At 35.7% G+C, this 16,729-nt stretch overlaps 3 protein-coding genes across 3 annotated transcripts; 1 reads left to right on the top strand and 2 right to left on the bottom strand.

The window, feature by feature from the left end:
- Positions 1 to 414: 414 nt before the first annotated feature.
- Positions 415 to 4,059, bottom strand: LOC143470207 (putative acyl-CoA dehydrogenase 6). Its single transcript, XM_076968187.1, has 11 exons — positions 3,917 to 4,059; positions 3,445 to 3,592; positions 3,231 to 3,351; positions 2,953 to 3,082; positions 2,769 to 2,875; positions 2,435 to 2,514; positions 2,113 to 2,259; positions 1,679 to 1,793; positions 1,348 to 1,509; positions 897 to 1,047; positions 415 to 806 (listed from the first exon to the last, which is right to left on the bottom strand). Exons 1-11 carry the CDS (start codon positions 3,970 to 3,972, stop codon positions 707 to 709), a joined length of 1,317 nt encoding a protein of 438 aa, XP_076824302.1. The 5' UTR covers positions 3,973 to 4,059; the 3' UTR covers positions 415 to 706.
- LOC143470221 (uncharacterized) lies at positions 3,978 to 5,225 on the bottom strand. Its single transcript, XM_076968206.1, has one exon. It carries the CDS (start codon positions 5,147 to 5,149, stop codon positions 4,397 to 4,399), a length of 753 nt encoding a protein of 250 aa, XP_076824321.1. The 5' UTR covers positions 5,150 to 5,225; the 3' UTR covers positions 3,978 to 4,396.
- Positions 5,226 to 11,491: 6,266 nt separating this feature from the next.
- LOC143470222 (tetraspanin-13-like) lies at positions 11,492 to 15,489 on the top strand. Its single transcript, XM_076968207.1, has 7 exons — positions 11,492 to 11,694; positions 12,139 to 12,217; positions 12,554 to 12,642; positions 13,013 to 13,093; positions 13,418 to 13,570; positions 13,780 to 13,947; positions 14,256 to 15,489. Exons 1-7 carry the CDS (start codon positions 11,635 to 11,637, stop codon positions 14,328 to 14,330), a joined length of 705 nt encoding a protein of 234 aa, XP_076824322.1. The 5' UTR covers positions 11,492 to 11,634; the 3' UTR covers positions 14,331 to 15,489.
- Positions 15,490 to 16,729: the final 1,240 nt, after the last annotated feature.

Below are 16,729 nucleotides of genomic sequence, written 5' to 3'. Positions count from 1 at the left end.
CATCAATCGCAAATCACCGGCGTTAAGCTGCGCTATTAGGCTACCAGCAATACCATGTTTTGACCTATGCAAATAAATACACCAAGATACTGCTAGGTGCGCTGAAAGTGGCCTAAGTTTTTGTTTAAAATTTCTGAAGTATTGTAGGAAAACCGGTTAATTTACCACAATCTTTAACCTTCAGGTACCACCTAGGTCGTCAAAACACCAGAATTTAAATTCTTTCATGCAGCTTTAAAACTGCTCCCCTACAATTAAGGAAAAATCCCACTGACAGAGCTCAGGATGAATTATACTGACAATTTTCTAAGGTTGTACAGTAAGCTAGTTGTCAAGTCCTCTATTTTGCAACCTGTCGCATTTTACGTATCATTGTGGAAAATATAGACTTCTTTGAACGCATCAGACATGACCTCATGGTAATAAGCATTTATATTTAAGTGCACAGATTTATACGTTTCCAATGTATATTTTCGAAATAAATCAGCTCTAAAAATGAAATGTGGTTAAATTTTTCAAAATTCCCAATTTTTTCATTTCAGAAAAGTAGATGACATTTTTTTATCCCTACACGCAAAACAGAAATCACGAGAAAGTAATCAAACCGTGCTCACACAGCACTGTCTCAGAAGGAACAAATAATTAAAACAACCAAAACACAAGATAGCGTCAATAAGCAAAAGAATTAACAGACATTGCATAGTCTTCATTTCTTAATAGGCTTCGGCAAAGTGCCCATGTACTTACAGATGATTGACAGCATAACTTCGTCTGCTCCACCACCGATCGATATTAAACGAAAATCTCTGCAAGTGAAAAAAATGCCAAACCATATGTCCATACCCACTGTCACACCTTGTAGCCTATTAGCCTGTGTTTCGCTGTAAAATATTCACCTGTAAAATCTTGATATGATCGTTTCATTGGTAAATCCCATCCCGCCCCAGTATTGTAAGCAAGAGTCGGTGACTTCCCTCATTAGACGGCCTGTCTTCAACTTGCACATAGACGCCAGATTTGTGACGTCATGACCACGTACGTACAGACCTTGAAAAAAATTGGCGATTATATGTAATTGAATTTTATTGCACAACCCTCGAGACAGCTCCAATACAATTCAATGTAAGTCATTGCATTGTACGCAAATGTCCCTTCAAAACGTACATAGCACAGCAGATGTGGACATTTCAAGGGCTTCTGGTCTTTTTTAATACCCTGCCTGACTCAAAACCTGTTCAGGGTTAAATTTTCATTTACAATACAATTGGAAACCGTTGGAAAACGTCTCAGCGCCGTAACTAGCATCTGGAGCCATGGCATTGAACAACTGCTATGAAAGATACTTACCCACAGCTCTGTAGAGCATTGATCTCAATGCTTCCACCTCGGTCTTCAGCTCGGCTAATCTGTAATGAACAACCTGATTGTCTAAAACTGATTTATCGAATATTTTTCTGCTCCTTGTATATTCTATTGTTTCATCGATGGCGATGTCCAAAGGTTTGAGTGCTATGGAAGTAAAATATTTCGCTGTTACCATTTCACGACAAAAATAGCATTAGGCCTAACAAACGACAGAAATGTCTACATCTTAAAAAAGTAAGATAACCACAAAAGCATGACGTATAATGATGAACCTTTCAAAGCTGTGTTTTCTGATCCTAAATATTCCTCTCACCTGCAGCCGCAGCAAAAATTCTTTCCTCCTGGAACTGCAACATCTGATAAGTGAATCCTTTACCTTCCTCACCTATGATGTAGGATCGTGGAACTCGTACATCTTCGAGGTATACCTGTCAAACAATACATTAATATTTCCATAAATCAGCGACATATTACGAGAAAGTAAGGCATTTCTATTTCAAAAATCAGAAACTGCAGTAGGTTGTAATGACATTAATTGACAAAATCTTACCCAAAACTTTACAAAATAAGAAATCAGTTTGCAGAGTTACTTTTGAAAATGAAGCAAGTAAGTAAGTAAGTAAGTAAGTAAGTAAGTAAGTAAGTAAGTAAGTAAGTAAGTAAGTAAGTAAGTAAGTAAGTAAGTAAGTAAGTAAGTAAGTAAGTAAGTAAGTAAGTAAGTAAGTAAGTAAGTAAGTATCAGTGTACCTGGACAGTATCGGAAGCGTGCATGCCGATTTTCCCGATCTTCTTTGCGATAGTTACACCAGGTGTATCCATAGGCACACATATAAGTGACTTGTTGGTGTGTGGCGCTCCATGGCTAGTATTGGCCAAGCAGCACATCCAATCAGCCTATACAAACAAACAAGCAAAAACACAACTTCTGATGCCTAAATGTTCAAAAGGTGCTACGAAATGAGAAAAAACAAGCTGTTTTTCCGAAAGTACAATTTCAAAGTGCAACTATTTTGTGAAGTGCTACCTATGCCGAGAGTAACACACGTTAAGTTTTCAGCAAATTTTCTACCTGCGCTCCATTTGTTGTCCACATTTTTCCGCCATTAATGACGAGGTCATCACCATCGGCTTTTGCAGTGGTCAATGTACCTTTGTGTCACAGTACCAATGTAATAATGCTTAAGGTGCAACCAACAGTCACAAACCCAAAGGCAATAATTTAGACAAAGTCCGTTTTACAGGCAAAAATTTATCATATAAAACATTGGTTCTCATCCTAATGTCCACGAAGCATAACAATATCACATATCAATACGTTTCAATACAAATGAGGACCTTTAAAGCCGATAATAACTTTTTGAACATCGTGATCAGGAAAACAAAGACTTTAAACATTCACTCACTTGCCACATCTGATCCGGCGCCAACTTCACTGACTCCGAGGCATGCGACCATGTCTCCTTTGATTGAGGGTTCTAAGAATAATTCACGAAGTTCGTGACTGCCAAATCTGCGTTTAAGAATCAAAAATTTGGTTTTAGAAACTGTATGAGTGCTACATTGCATTGAACTGTTTTGACCACAAACTTTGCCAGGGCAGGTGTGGCCATGTCTGTCTGGACGCCAATAGCCATAGGAATTGCTCCACATCTGATGCTTCCCAGCTCTTCAGCTATTGCTACTGAGTAGCTGTAATCCAAACCAAGGCCACCATTTTCTATGATAGGATACAGAAAAGGCTATGACAGGCCGCTTAATGCCCATGAAAAGACAATGACAACGTTTGCGGTACTTCACTCAAATTTAACACCAAGCTGCATACACAAGTTTGATAGGTTTTGATGAAAAAAATATAAAAAACTAACCTGTGGGTTTGGTTATTCCTAAAAGTCCAGCATTTCCAAGAGTTTTGAACACAGTGTGAGCAGGAAAAGATTTCTGTTCTTCCCAAGCATCAACGAAAGGGTTGATGTCATTGTCTATAATCTAGAATTGAACATGGAAACACTGAGCGCTATAAAACAAGACCATTTTAGATACCTACAACCATTGGAATTTCAGGCAAGTCGTTGAACAGACCTTTTTTAGGGAACTCCTCATCTGCTCGTGATCCCCAGTGAAAATGCTCTCTTCTTCCAGCTCCCATGATCCCACATGAACGTGTCTTGGATCAGTTCCAGTAGAAGCTGGAATTATTTTTGAGCAAATTCCGAGAAAATTATCACCACTACAAAACAGTTGACTTTTTGAATAAAACTTGTAGAATTGTTTATAATTTCGTTGTTTTTATGTCTACTGAGTAATAATTAAATACAACCTCACTTAAGCAAATGGTAGTCGTGCAGTTACTTATACGCGACTTATGACATGGTGAAGCAATGGTTCTCAACCTTTTGACCACTTTTTCCTGCCCCAAAGCAGACGTCTTGTTATTTTGATCAGTGCTGCTCTAATTTTGAAAATGGCATTGGGTGCGACAGAAAATAATTCCCGAACACCATGTTGAGAACCATTGCTGTGGAAAGACCACTCCACACTTTTACCACCTCACCTTCTTGTAAGAGCAGTCTTCAGAAAACTTAAACGTAGCATTCTATGCATGACCATCAGGGTTGAGTATGCATATTTTATTAACTAGCAACACATTCCTAAAAACAATGTCACTAATTAAATTGGTTTAACATTCACAATCGGATTGTTTCTAGATTAAGATGATGAGTTGCAAAGGTATGTTGTATTGATAAGTGGTATCACAAACTTATTTTCTAACTAACGTAACTGATATCACAACAAAACACAGACCACAAAAGATATCACACGTATGATTGTAAAGGTCATGTAATAATTCACAATCCGGTCACACTAACTACTAGGCTAGGCTACTACAAGGCTGTAGTCTAGCCTACATACATACAACACAAATGAAATAATGACCATCACGTATCCGACATGGGATGTCAAATTCATTTCCATCTATTTCTTGAGACAACTGTAACGTCTATAGCAGTGATTGTCAAATTCATTTATGTCCTTAACGTGATTCGCTTGAACTGCTCCTTGACCTTCGTCGTCTACCTCTTGGTGGAGGAGACCTTCTCCGAGGAGGAGACCTCATCATGCGACGACGCCGTGGTGGTGATCTTCGTCTCATTGGAGGCGGTGGTGGGTGATAACCTCTCCATCCTCCTCCTCCTCCTCCTCTTGGAGGCGGGGACATCCGCCGCGGAGGGCGTCTTCGAATTGGGAGCACATATCGGAGCTGGACCACTTGTCCGTCGATCTGGCCTCCATCCATGTACTTCATCGCTTTTTCCGCCTCCGTATAATCTTCGTACTCCAAGTAGCAAGCTCCTCTTGGCATCCCGTTCCTCTCGGTTTGCATGTCGACGGTTTTAACTTTTCCGTAATAAGAGAAAATCTCCTGCACATGATCTTTGTTGATGTTCTTGGTCAAGCTGCCGACATGGATTTTGGTCGGTTTTGGAGTCGGACTCCGTTGTTCCCTCCTCAGTGCAGGTCTGCGCGGAGATCGTGATCGACGACCTGGAAGATCTCCACTTCGATTACGAGATGGACTTGGTCGTCGTTCTCGAGGTCCTCCACGGCTCCTCTGGTTTCTTTCAGGTGAAGAAGACGAACTTGAGTCATCACTTGACGAGCTTCCTGACGAAGAGCTGCCTGAAGATGAGTTACTGCTACTCCCGGAGCTGGAGGAAGATCGTTTTCTCTGTCTCATTCTTCCTCGATCAGCCTTCTCCTCCTCCTTGTCTGAGGTCACAACCATTTTACTTTAAAAACTGAAAACACAGCTAACCTTAAAATCTAATTAAAAATACTATTTCAGACAATTATGAAATAACCAACCCTTGGCAGCCAAACCACATATATATATGTTCTAGAATTTTTTCCAAACTATGCTGTTGTAAACCCAAATATTTGGAATAAATGGAAGCATTTCGCCTGACTGGAGCAAGGGCTGCTTTGTGTCCAATGGATTTCACTGCAGTTATTTTCAGTACGATTGCAGGCCAGACTTACACTGTCATGAGCAGTGTCAGAGGAAGGTTGTAGATGAACTGCATATGGTTGCTGATGGTTGTAGGTGGAGAATTAGTTGTTTTGTACATTATTGTGAACAGTATGTTTGCTAAGAATTTATGTATTTATTGCTATTTTGCAGTTTAAAGTGTGCATGGGAATAGCAAAGACACATGACAATATTGTACTCATTATGCTGTCGATCTATCTGTTTTGTTCCGTTTTCTTGTTTATCACAGTGGTGATGAGTATGGAATGACGTTTGAATAAAAAAATTTAAAGGTTTAATGTTTGTGCTTCAATTAAAACGAATTTTATACGACAATCAAAAATCAGCGAAAATTGCTTGGCATTGACAGTCAAGTTCCTGCAAAACTGGCAGGCAGCCAAACGTGTTAATCAATTAATCCTGTTGATAAGACAATGCTGTGATGATATTAAACTTCATCTACAATCGTCACAACATCACAGCACTTTTCTTCTTTGGCTAAAGCGTTATGGAACCTACATCAACAGCATGACTGATTAGGTTTCTATGTAATACACAACAGTGGAATACTCTCTTGAAAAACATGCCACATAGCCGATAAAGTAGAATTTTGAAAATTTTTCTTTATATCCAAAATACCCAAGTTATTGTACCATAGGTAGTGTGTACGTCTGAAGCAGATAGGTTCATAATAAAACAAGTGCACAGTAATAAAACCTTAACATAGGTGCGCTTAAATAGATGTAAACACAAATTCAATATCAAAAATGGAATTTGAAATGCTCCAATATGCAAATGCTAGCACAAGTCAGAGCGCTCTGTCTTTTGTCTATAAAATGGAACGCTTTGGTTTAGCAATTACTGAAAACAAGTTCTACAAAAAAGCCTGGCCGACCAATACGGCGGTATGCTCACAACACAGGATGCCAGTCTGTGCGCTCTTTTTAACTTTGCCACAAGCATTTTAATCATATCTGCAGTCAACATGGTTATCTGAAACACGATTGTTCTTTTTCCAAACACAAAAATACAGTATTTCCCATTACTGTTTTAAGTAAACAAAAGGGTAACTTTTTTATGACCTAATAACTTTTGAAATATGACTTGATGTTTGCTAAAATACAACTTAAAAGATAATCTTATATTTTGTGTCTGGTTCTTTTATACACAACACGAAGGTGAGTTAGAATTATCGGAAAGTGCAAGTTCCGATTGCCACACATTTTTATTTTGGTGTTTTGATTTCTTTTATAGTATTGCCCGAATTCACAACTGTCCACCAGATCCAATGAACAGAAGCAAGTGTCGTTAATGCGTTGCACAACACGGTTAGCTTAGGGCAGGCAGGGGTGTCAAACTCAATCGCACCAGGGGACAAAACTAAAAACTTATTTAACGCCACGGGCAGTAAGGATAAAACTTGATTGAACGTTTCGCGACAGGAGTACATGAATTGGAATAGGCAGCGAAATAACACCAAATTTTTGATGTTTTTGACTGAGTTATTTTGGATTATTTTTCTCTTATATCATTATGTTTCATTCATATCCTTGCAAAAGCATTAAAGAATAAAAAACATTAGAGAAAAAAACAGCCCAAATTACAAGCGTTAGAATAAATCAATTTATATATCACTTGAATATTATTTATAAATCATTTGAATATATCTATTTATTCTATCGTATAATGGGGCAACTGCTGTGCCGCTGTATTGTGTGATTTATTATAATATTGTTTCTTGCTTGATAAAAGTAAGTTATACTGCACAATGATCTCGCTGGCGGGAAATAGTTCAATGTATAAAATAACATTGCGGGCCAAGTTTTATTTTAAAGCGGGCCGGGAGTTAGTAACGTATGGCTTAGGGTAACTAGCAAGTTACCAGCATACCGCTGCCGTGCATGCTGCGCATCGGAGACCGAAGCTTCAATCACTGAATGAAACAATTTATTTAAATTTATCTGACATTTTCTGGTGATGGTTGAAGAAAAGTTTTGTATAAGAAGGTTTAACTCACTAATAAAAAATTGTCCAAAAACTTGCTACAAAAAACATTTGATGACTACGTTTGAAAAACCCACCACCAATCAGAAAACGGCAAAACCAACACGAATACGCGACACACTGAAAATTTTGTTTTCATAGACTGGCTCCATTCAAACAAAAACTGATTTCACTGCAAAAAAGTTACAAGTAGTTGAAAAGTTTTTGGCTAGCCTATAAAAATCGCATCTTGATAGTATGTTATGCGGATAAAAGTTATGCATGTGATGGCATGAATTTAGTTGTAGGCCTACACAGAGTAAAACTTGTTTTGTTTAGGTTTGGATCATCAGCATGTTTCAGCACAGCATGTTTTTCGTACACTGCATAGCATGGAATACTTTATTCGCTATAAAATACTATTAAAAAAATGTTGCCTTCTTTTTATCTTACATCAGCGCCGAAGTCCTGCACACTGGACTTCTTTAAAATGAAGTCATGCCACGTGGTCAGCAAACAATGCGACGTACTGAGGTAAAATGCACTTCTGCACCAAACTCACTGCCTTCACAAACCACAAAAAATGTATGAAATAAATGACTGCAGAGTATGTCACCCATACACCGTAGATTTTTTTGTGCGTAACAGCCTGCACACCGACTCACCAGCTTGTTTCACATTGCGCCAACTAGTGGCTATTTTGGTCGTTTACTGGTCATGAAGATGAAAGTAGTACCTCAGTGCCTTCATACATAGATAGTATATAATTTATTATTAGATAGTATATATTTATATAGTGAAATATTTATCAAATAGAAATTTTACCTTTCAGTTTGAATTGCTCTTTGCTATTAGGTAAGTTTTTAAGTAAATGAAGTAGGATATCTGGTCACTTCGCTGGTCTTGTAATCGGAGGGTCTGAACTGTCCTTAGGCAAACTACAGGTCGCTTAACCGATTGTAGACGCTGACCTGTCCCATCAGCACCCTTACCAGAGAACAAGCTATTTCTAAAAAGCCAAAAGAAAAGTTAGCATAGCACGCGCGCCCTTAAATCAAGCAATATGATATAAAAATCAAACATTTATGATTTTATCGGAACTTGCACGAAGACGAGTCCGGTAATCGGGCTCAAACAGTGATAAACCATCGTTATGAACAATCCTCATCGCCGAGTGTCACGTAAAGACTTTTCATACTCTGAGGATAAAAATTATAATACCTTAACAGTTAACTTAACTTAAGTTAAATAAAATTTTCCGTGTGAACAACGTCCTACGTTAGCTCTTGGCTTCTCCATCTGTTTGTAGGGTTACTGAAAATAAACGTTCTACGTTAATGTTCGATGGAAGATAAGCTTTCTTTTATGAGAGACTTATCTAAATCAATAAAATATTACCTTCTAAGCATATATGAAAAAACTAACCTTTTCATAAAAGATTTGCTTTACAGTATTTTTCACATAGAACACAGGTAATTGGACAGCTATCAGCAGGAGTTTCCATGCGTAATTGCATACAATTTGCACTCCTAACCAAGTTTGTAAAGAATCTTGGATGCCTGCAGAACCAACATATTTTAAATTCGAACTTTCATCATGGACCTGGGTCGAAATGTCCTTAAGATTCTCTTCATCGATTTTTAACATTATCAATAACATCGAGACTTTTTGGCTGAGTTAAGTAGGCAAAGATTTTTAATAAAAAATCCAAACGCAACAAACAAAATTATCAAAAAACTAAAAATATTGTTATACAGACCAAAATCTTTTGCGGCATTTCATACTTTACAGTTACACCATTTATGTCTTTTGTTGTCTGCTGGGTATGAAACGTTTGGAAAGTAGGAAGTATTGTATTTCTAAACGCAATGCGAAAATGTGATTTTTGAAAAGTTTTGCTACATAAAATTATGGTGTTTTGTATTGTATTTTCCATATTTTGCCATTGACAGTGAGGAGCGAAAAGTATGGTGCTAACTGCTAACATCGTAACAAAGTGGTGAAACAAGACATATGTTCACAAAAGATAGTATTGGATTTGAAGCTTGAAAATTTTAAAGCTAAAAGTTAGATCAAATTTATGAATTGACAAAGTCATAAAAAAAGTGTAGCGGCCATTAATATTTCTGGATTTGTCGCTGGTTGACGCTCTTACGCGACTACGCATTTTATGTAAAATCGTTGTACAACTTCAATCATTGCATGTACGTTTGCCATTCATTCTACATATTCTACGATTCTGTTGTTACACTATTAAAGTCGTGAGCTCGTGAGGTAATTATTTATTCAATATAAAGGATAAATTTTAACTCCGTAAAAGTTAAATTGGCAACATTGTACTCAAGTGGTGCAATCGATGAATTAAGCTGAAGATATGGCTGACTGGTGCCCGGCACATATTACGTGAGCTAATTTTGAAAAATAAAATCGATCTTGTTTTAAGCTTGAAGTTTTTCCAACGCATTGGTTTAAACTTATATATTCTTTTATACTCTTTGCTTAGACCGTATAACTTATGTTAAAACCTATTTTTTGTTTTGACAAAAAAAACATAGAAACCATGCAACAGGCCGAAACTGGGTTCACGCCACTTTTGTCACGCCACTTTTGTCACGCCATCCTACGTGGCGCAAATCGTGAGGAACCATTTTCAAAACTGCGTTGAAATTGGTGAAGCTTTTAAAATACTTGTTAAGTCATATATAAGAAGAAAAAAAATGCTTTTAGGTTTTATGCGGAACATTCGTTATATGAGTATGCTTTATGTCTGTCATATTCTTGTAATTTATGTGTGTGAGACTGTCTGTGCTTGTAATTTATTATTGATAAGATGTCGATGCAGGTGGTCTGAAAGGAATGAGCAACCATCATCATCATACATATTTATATGCAACGTCAGAACGTTTACGCACTTGAATTGAACGCGTCCTATGAAATACCAAAATTTGAGGAGTGTTGTAGTATATATAAATGTATTTTGTTAATTTTTGAAAATTTTTTGTGTTACTGATTCGTCAGTTTGTGGCTGTGTGCAATGTTTTTTCGTTGTAATTTTTTTCAATTTGTTTATTGTAGCGTATGATTCCAAACTCCACACTTTAACCTAATTTTACCTGGTAAATTTGATTAATTTTTTAAATTTAATTATTTTCTTTTTCTCTGCTATTTGTGGCATATTATGAACACTGACTTTCAAAAATTAGCAAACGTTCTTTAATTTTAAAAAATACGTCAAAGTCAATTAGCATTCATTTTACAATGAACTTCCCTGAAAAACCTTAAATAAATTTAATTAGAAGTCATGAAATTGTTGATCCATATTCAAAAGTTTTGGTCAGACCAATTTATGCCTTCTGCCATGCTATATGAATCGGAGTGCATTATTGTAATTACTCTGAAATATTCATTAGAAAAAATATGATTTTTGGTTTATCTCATTGAAACCTACCAAAATCTTACTGGCCAATTTTCAAAATTCCAAGGGCGACATCTTGAAATGATTGACCTAAGGAATCTCTGTAAATTTCATTTCTTTACTTAACATTGCAATATTTTGTATAATGATTGCGTTTTTAAATTACTTAATTTTTTGGTGTACTACAAAATCTTTAACTTTAATTTTTGAATGAATTTACAGCCCAGAAAATTGAGGAAGATTTGTCTATGGCTTGGATTATATTTACTCTCCTCAGAAGGAGATACGAATAATAATCTACATTCTGCAGTGATGCTGTTTACCATAAAACTAGTTTAATCATCTGACGCATTTAACACTAGGTTTGAGTCAAGTAGGGTTAGATTAACTTCTGTATCGTTTTGTTGATGATTGTAGATATGCAAAAACACACATATTTTTGGGGTTTGGTAAGGGATCTATCTAAATTGCATTCTGGCATAGGCTAGTGTGCAAAGTTTCCATTATGTCTTCAATTAACATTCGATCAGTTATTACACATAATATTATTTACAATTAAAAAAAAAACTATAATGATGTAACAAACAGTAAAAATCTATTTAATTAATAGCTATATACTTGTTAAAACTTAAATCAGTGATAATCTTCAAAGTCTGGTAATTTGAAAGTTATGATATTCTTTTCAAATCTATAGCCAATTTGATATTTTTGTCTTTTAGTTGCCATAAGTGTTTGTGAAGTATTTTATATAGTTAGTTCTATAACTGGCATTTATAAAAAAGAATATTTGTGATAAATATTTAGTTTTACTTGAAAATATCAAGTTGTCAGAAGGTGAAGCAAGATGTGTGGAGGATACACTTGCTCAAAAAATCTACTCGCTTTTTTAAATGTTTTGTTTCTGGTAAGTTTTAATAACGATTTCATTAAATGTGTTCTATTAATAATATTATATATATCATATTTTTATGTATTGTTATAAGCAAAATATGTATTAATGATAAAAGAAATGTTTTGAATGTAAGCTTTATACTAGTGATTTTAGAAAAGTGTGTAACCCACCCGTAATCCTTTTTTGATCGAAATAACACCTTAAGATGTTTCAAAATATCTTTCTTTGTTTAAACTAAAGTAACTTTGGTATTAATGCTTTTTCAACTAGTTTCAAACCTATAAAATATTTATTTACAAAATTTTCTTAAAGAGCCTGTTTCTTAACCTATTTGCTAAGCATATAAAGCGTGTATGATGAAATATTTTACGGCTGTTGATGTAGTTTAAGCTGAGTGGACTTTGACTTGCCGACTGGTGCATAAACATTTGTAAATGAATGGTTTTGTTTGATTAGTTGGTCTCATTTCTTCTCATTGGAGTTGCGGCTTATGCGAAGGCCTCAGCTAAAATAACATCGATTGAATTGGCGGGAGGTCAGTGTCTAGTTTGTCTGCAAATTCATTGTTTTTTATTTGGAATTAGCATTTATATACAGTATTTTGATTTCCTACATATATTTGCATTTTCTGCAGTCGTTCCAAATATTAAAACACTTTTGTCATCATTTTAAAGCAACAAACTTCAACATATATATGCATACGAAATGCTTCAAATTCCAATTCATACTTCAGGCTTTGATATTTTTTGACATCGCGTTGACACATTCTATATTCATATCCCCATGCTGGCATCCTGTTTCTCATGTTTATATATTGGCTCAATTGTGTTGTTTATGTTTGTTAATCAATTGGTTTTTGTTTCTTTTACAGGAATCATTGCATCTGGCTTGTTTCTCTTCGCCATTGCTGTGCTGGGTCTGATCGCTGGCAGCAAGCACCACCAAGTTCTACTATTTTTTGTATCCTTATATGTTCATCTTTGCGACACTTTCATAAAACATTTATACAGATAAAGCATTAGATTTTGCAGTCAAACCTGCACATTTTTTAATATTTTTGTTGGGTCTATCAGTTATGCTCAGGCTATATCACAGTTAATTGTATATATCGTAACAACACTAGGTATTTTGCTAATATTTTTTAATGAAAGGCAATTTTCATATGTAAATGAGTTACTTTTTTACTGGTTACTGTTTATGAGTTACTGGTTTTGTTAGTTTTCTATTGTTCCCTTGAGCAAAACCAGTAACTGGTAAATAAGTTCTTGCTTGTGATCAGCTTATTTTAAGTCTAAATTCAAAATTATATTTCTTTAACCAACCAACATAGTATGTTGTCATTCTATTTTTACTTTTCATCGTACAATTCTCTGTGTCCATTGCATGTCTTGCATTTTCGGAAGCACAAGTGGTATGTAGATCTTGCCATTTCATACTGATTTCAATTAATATCTATGATATTGGACAAGGCTATGGTAATGCTTAAAATATGCAACACAGTGCATCTTTTGAAAATTGCAATGAGAGAATCATCCTGATCAGAATTGGGAAAAATTTGGTTCATTTAATTCTGTTTCGTTATTGTTATTTTTTAGTTAAATTGGTTGTATTATTTTCAGTTGAAGCTTTAAAAATTCTTATAAATATAGCCATAAAATTTTTAGCAACAATGAGCCAGGCAATTCTAATCCCAGCAAAAAATATATTAGTAAAGGCAATGTGTTCAAATTTTCAGCGAAACACTGTCGGTGCGATTTGGACCGACAATAAAGTGAGCAATGCAACAAAGACTGATGCGGAAAATTACTTCCACTGCTGTGCTTGGAAGGAAGAGGAATGGCAGCAGATTGGAAACAAAAACTCAACTATTTTGCAAAATTGCATAGAGGTCTGAAAATCGAACTGTAGTTGCCGTTAATTAAACTTTTCACACGCATCATGGCATTTTAAAATATCATTATATTTTGGTCTGTTAAATTTTAATTGTGACATGTTGCATGCTTTTACATTTGAAAACAGACCAGTATATATGAAATATGTATGAACAATACCCAGCATGCTACCTAACTCATTATTAACAACATCACTCATATTCAGGACAACATATGCAAAGCCCCTGCCACCACTCCAGGTGGAGCAACCACCCCTGAAGGAGGGAGCATGTGCAATACCCAGTGTTGTACTTGCAGCACGGTGATCCCTGAGAAAGTGAGCACAATTCTGGAAGCCACTGGGGGAATTGGCCTTTTTTTCAGCTTTACGGAGGTGAGACTTCATTCGAATTGCAAAAAAACTTCTCTTGGGAAAATATTAAAATCCACAGACCCCATAAAGGCATACTTTGGCTTGTGTAGAGATTTAAAATATCAAATAAATATTAAAGTAACTATTAAGTGAAGCATGAAGAAGTTTGATTTCTTAAATTCAATTTTAATTGATTTCGTCTTCTTCCCTGCCTGATTTCAGTGTAATGCATAGATTTTAATAGGTGCAGTATTACATAAGCATAACAGTTGTTACTACCACTTTTGCTTCGGTTTCCCGGTTTTTCAACTCGTCCAAATTCTGTTTAGATGCTGGGCGTGTGGTTGGCAGTTAGGTTCAGAAACCAGAAGGATCCTCGCGCCAACCCAAATCAATTCTTGTAGTTTAATGCACATTGTCTGGCAGTTTTGAAGAAACCGGGAGTTATAAATCAATTGGTTGTTTTTTTTCTGTATCTTTCGTTGGGAACTTTGCCAGCTTAAGTGGCTTATCGTGTATAATGTCTGCTGAAAAATATTTGTCATCAACACTTCTTTACGAGTTTTTGTTGTGAGCGATTTGCCTTATGGTATTTCGTTCTGGATACTTGGCGCGATCTTGAGATTTTCAATGTGGAACAACCGTTTTTGTAACCAGTGTGGAAAAAATGTTGCCAGTTGTCATTCCATGCTAAGTAGCAAATGCCATGTGTTAGCAGACAAACTATTTTATGAATGCTTGTGTGTTATGGTATGCAGTTAACTTATGTTTCTGAGGTAGCACTCTTATATGCAAAAGGTTCTCAATAGAAGACTTGATCATGTCATAGGGTACTGAGCAAACTTCTTCTCATCAGCGTAATTCACAGAACCAAGCATAAATTTCTTCTCATGCTGTTTCTTTTAAATTAAATGTTATTACTAAATTCATTTTGCAAATACAAACAAAACTATTCTATGTAATAATGCAGGAAAATAATTCTATCTTAGTCTGACTTGTTATCAATTAATGGTACTTATAGTGCATGACAGTTTGCATAATTTGTACAAATTCATTTTCCAGTAGTGTCGCATTTTCTTACCAGTTTAATGCTGTCTGTTTGTGGAGTGTGTCTGTAATTTAAATTGTTTGTAGCTCGACTAAATCCGAATGTTGATGTAGTGGTCTGTTGATACATGACTGTGCCATGTATTTGTGCTTGTCAGAAGTTAAAAAATTCTCATTCTTTTAACTAAATATATTGTTTTCTGGTGCAGATGACAATTCCATTGTGTGCTTACCACATACTATGTTTAATATTTTTGCGATGTATTGAAAATTGGCTTTGTAAATTAAACCTGTTACCGTTAAAGAAGTTTTTGCAAGTGTTCTGTTGTAGTAAGCGCGACAAGTTTACTAACTTATCACAATTACAATTATCACATATCACAATTAACCAAAAGTGAAATTGTCTTGTCAATTGAATTAATAATAATTTTGTAGAAATGCAGTAGATCTTGCTAGCGCCCGTATAATTTTGCATTTGATATGTATCTATGTATGTAATAAACCATATATTGTAAACGCTATTGTAAAGTGTACAGAAGATGTTTCTTTTTAAGTGGCTTACACTTAATTAAGCAGTGATGCGTATAGAGTTGAACGAAATGTATTCTACAGTATTAGTAATTCTCTTTATGCAATCACTGCACACAAAAAAGTAGTTTCATGAGAATAGACACTGCTTTGCAATGTTATGTAATTGCCACTACTCAGCAAAGCTAACACATGATATATATGACCCAGCATTTACCCCCCTTTCCTAAATACAGAAGAAACCATATTTTATTTTGTTCACTGATAACAGCACAGTATAGCAAAGTAACAATAAGTTGAAACAAAAACATCACTTATTCTGGACTCATGTCATCATGTGATTAACTTAGTAATGAGCTCTGAACATGCCATGGTACTAACGTCTGACATGACTTGTTTCATAACTGCATTATGGCATAAGTTTCACATTGATCTATGGAACATGAAAAGATAAAGACTGTTTTATGAATAACCACTTTACATAGAACTGCTCAACTTAAAGAGTTTCTTCGATGTTTGCAAACGTGAGTACACCCAGAATAATTAGCTGTTCCTGCAGTTTTCACCACAAAATGCAGTAATGTGCCAGTGCACAACCATCTTAAAGTAGCAGAGTTATGGTATTACCAAAAAAAGTGAGAATCCTAAAGCAACATGGTTGTGCCAGACCGACAACATCACCAATGATGTTGTAAATGCAAGGCACAGCATAATGTATTAACGTTAACACTACAAAACGTAATTTATTTCACAAGCGACTGACAAATACGCATGAAGCTCACATCACTCTGGATCCAAATCAACTTGGATTGATGTGATATGTCTTCCTGGTATCATGGCAAGTCCTAGCATCCGTGGTTCCTTGCGGTTCGCTTTTTCCTCGTCATAGTCAAGGTATTCTTGTGCTGAACCCAGAATAACATTCTTTGCTTGATCCGTGCAAAGAAATTGGCCGATCAAAGTACGTCCATCAGTCATTACAACTCGCATACTTCTGCCCAGCCACTCTGTAAACACTTCATGAGTAGCTTTTTTTTGGTTCAAGCCGTTTTGATTCAGCACGCTCATTTCTACAGTGGTTGACTGTAAACTAGTATGTTTGTAGCACTGTACCAGTATAGTCTACTAAGCCAGTCAGCCGTATTTATGTTTACATGGAGGCCGATATTTAATGCAACACCGATGGTGATAAAGACTAAATTGGAGCAAAAAAACTTTCATTAATTTG

Source organism: Clavelina lepadiformis, chromosome 9, assembly GCF_947623445.1.
Source record: "Clavelina lepadiformis chromosome 9, kaClaLepa1.1, whole genome shotgun sequence".
Classification (NCBI taxonomy): Eukaryota; Metazoa; Chordata; class Ascidiacea; order Aplousobranchia; family Clavelinidae; genus Clavelina; species Clavelina lepadiformis.
This window is presented reverse-complemented; position numbering and strand designations above follow the sequence as displayed.

Coding starts and splice junctions, on each gene's coding strand:
- LOC143470221 (XM_076968206.1), bottom strand. CDS start 5,149: ATGGTTGTGACCTCAGACAAGGAGGAGGAGAAGGCTGATCGAGGAAGA.
- LOC143470222 (XM_076968207.1), top strand. CDS start 11,635: ATGTGTGGAGGATACACTTGCTCAAAAAATCTACTCGCTTTTTTAAAT. Junction 11,695..12,138: donor TTTTAAATGTTTTGTTTCTG/GTAAGTTTTAAT, acceptor TTGTTTGATTAG/TTGGTCTCATTTCTTCTCAT. Junction 13,571..13,779: donor TTTTGCAAAATTGCATAGAG/GTCTGAAAATCG, acceptor ACTCATATTCAG/GACAACATATGCAAAGCCCC.
- LOC143470207 (XM_076968187.1), bottom strand. CDS start 3,972: ATGGTCATGCATAGAATGCTACGTTTAAGTTTTCTGAAGACTGCTCTT. Junction 2,515..2,768: donor CGCCGGATCAGATGTGGCAA/GTGAGTGAATGT, acceptor TGTGACACAAAG/GTACATTGACCACTGCAAAA. Junction 807..896: donor ATCATATCAAGATTTTACAG/GTGAATATTTTA, acceptor TTTCACTTGCAG/AGATTTTCGTTTAATATCGA.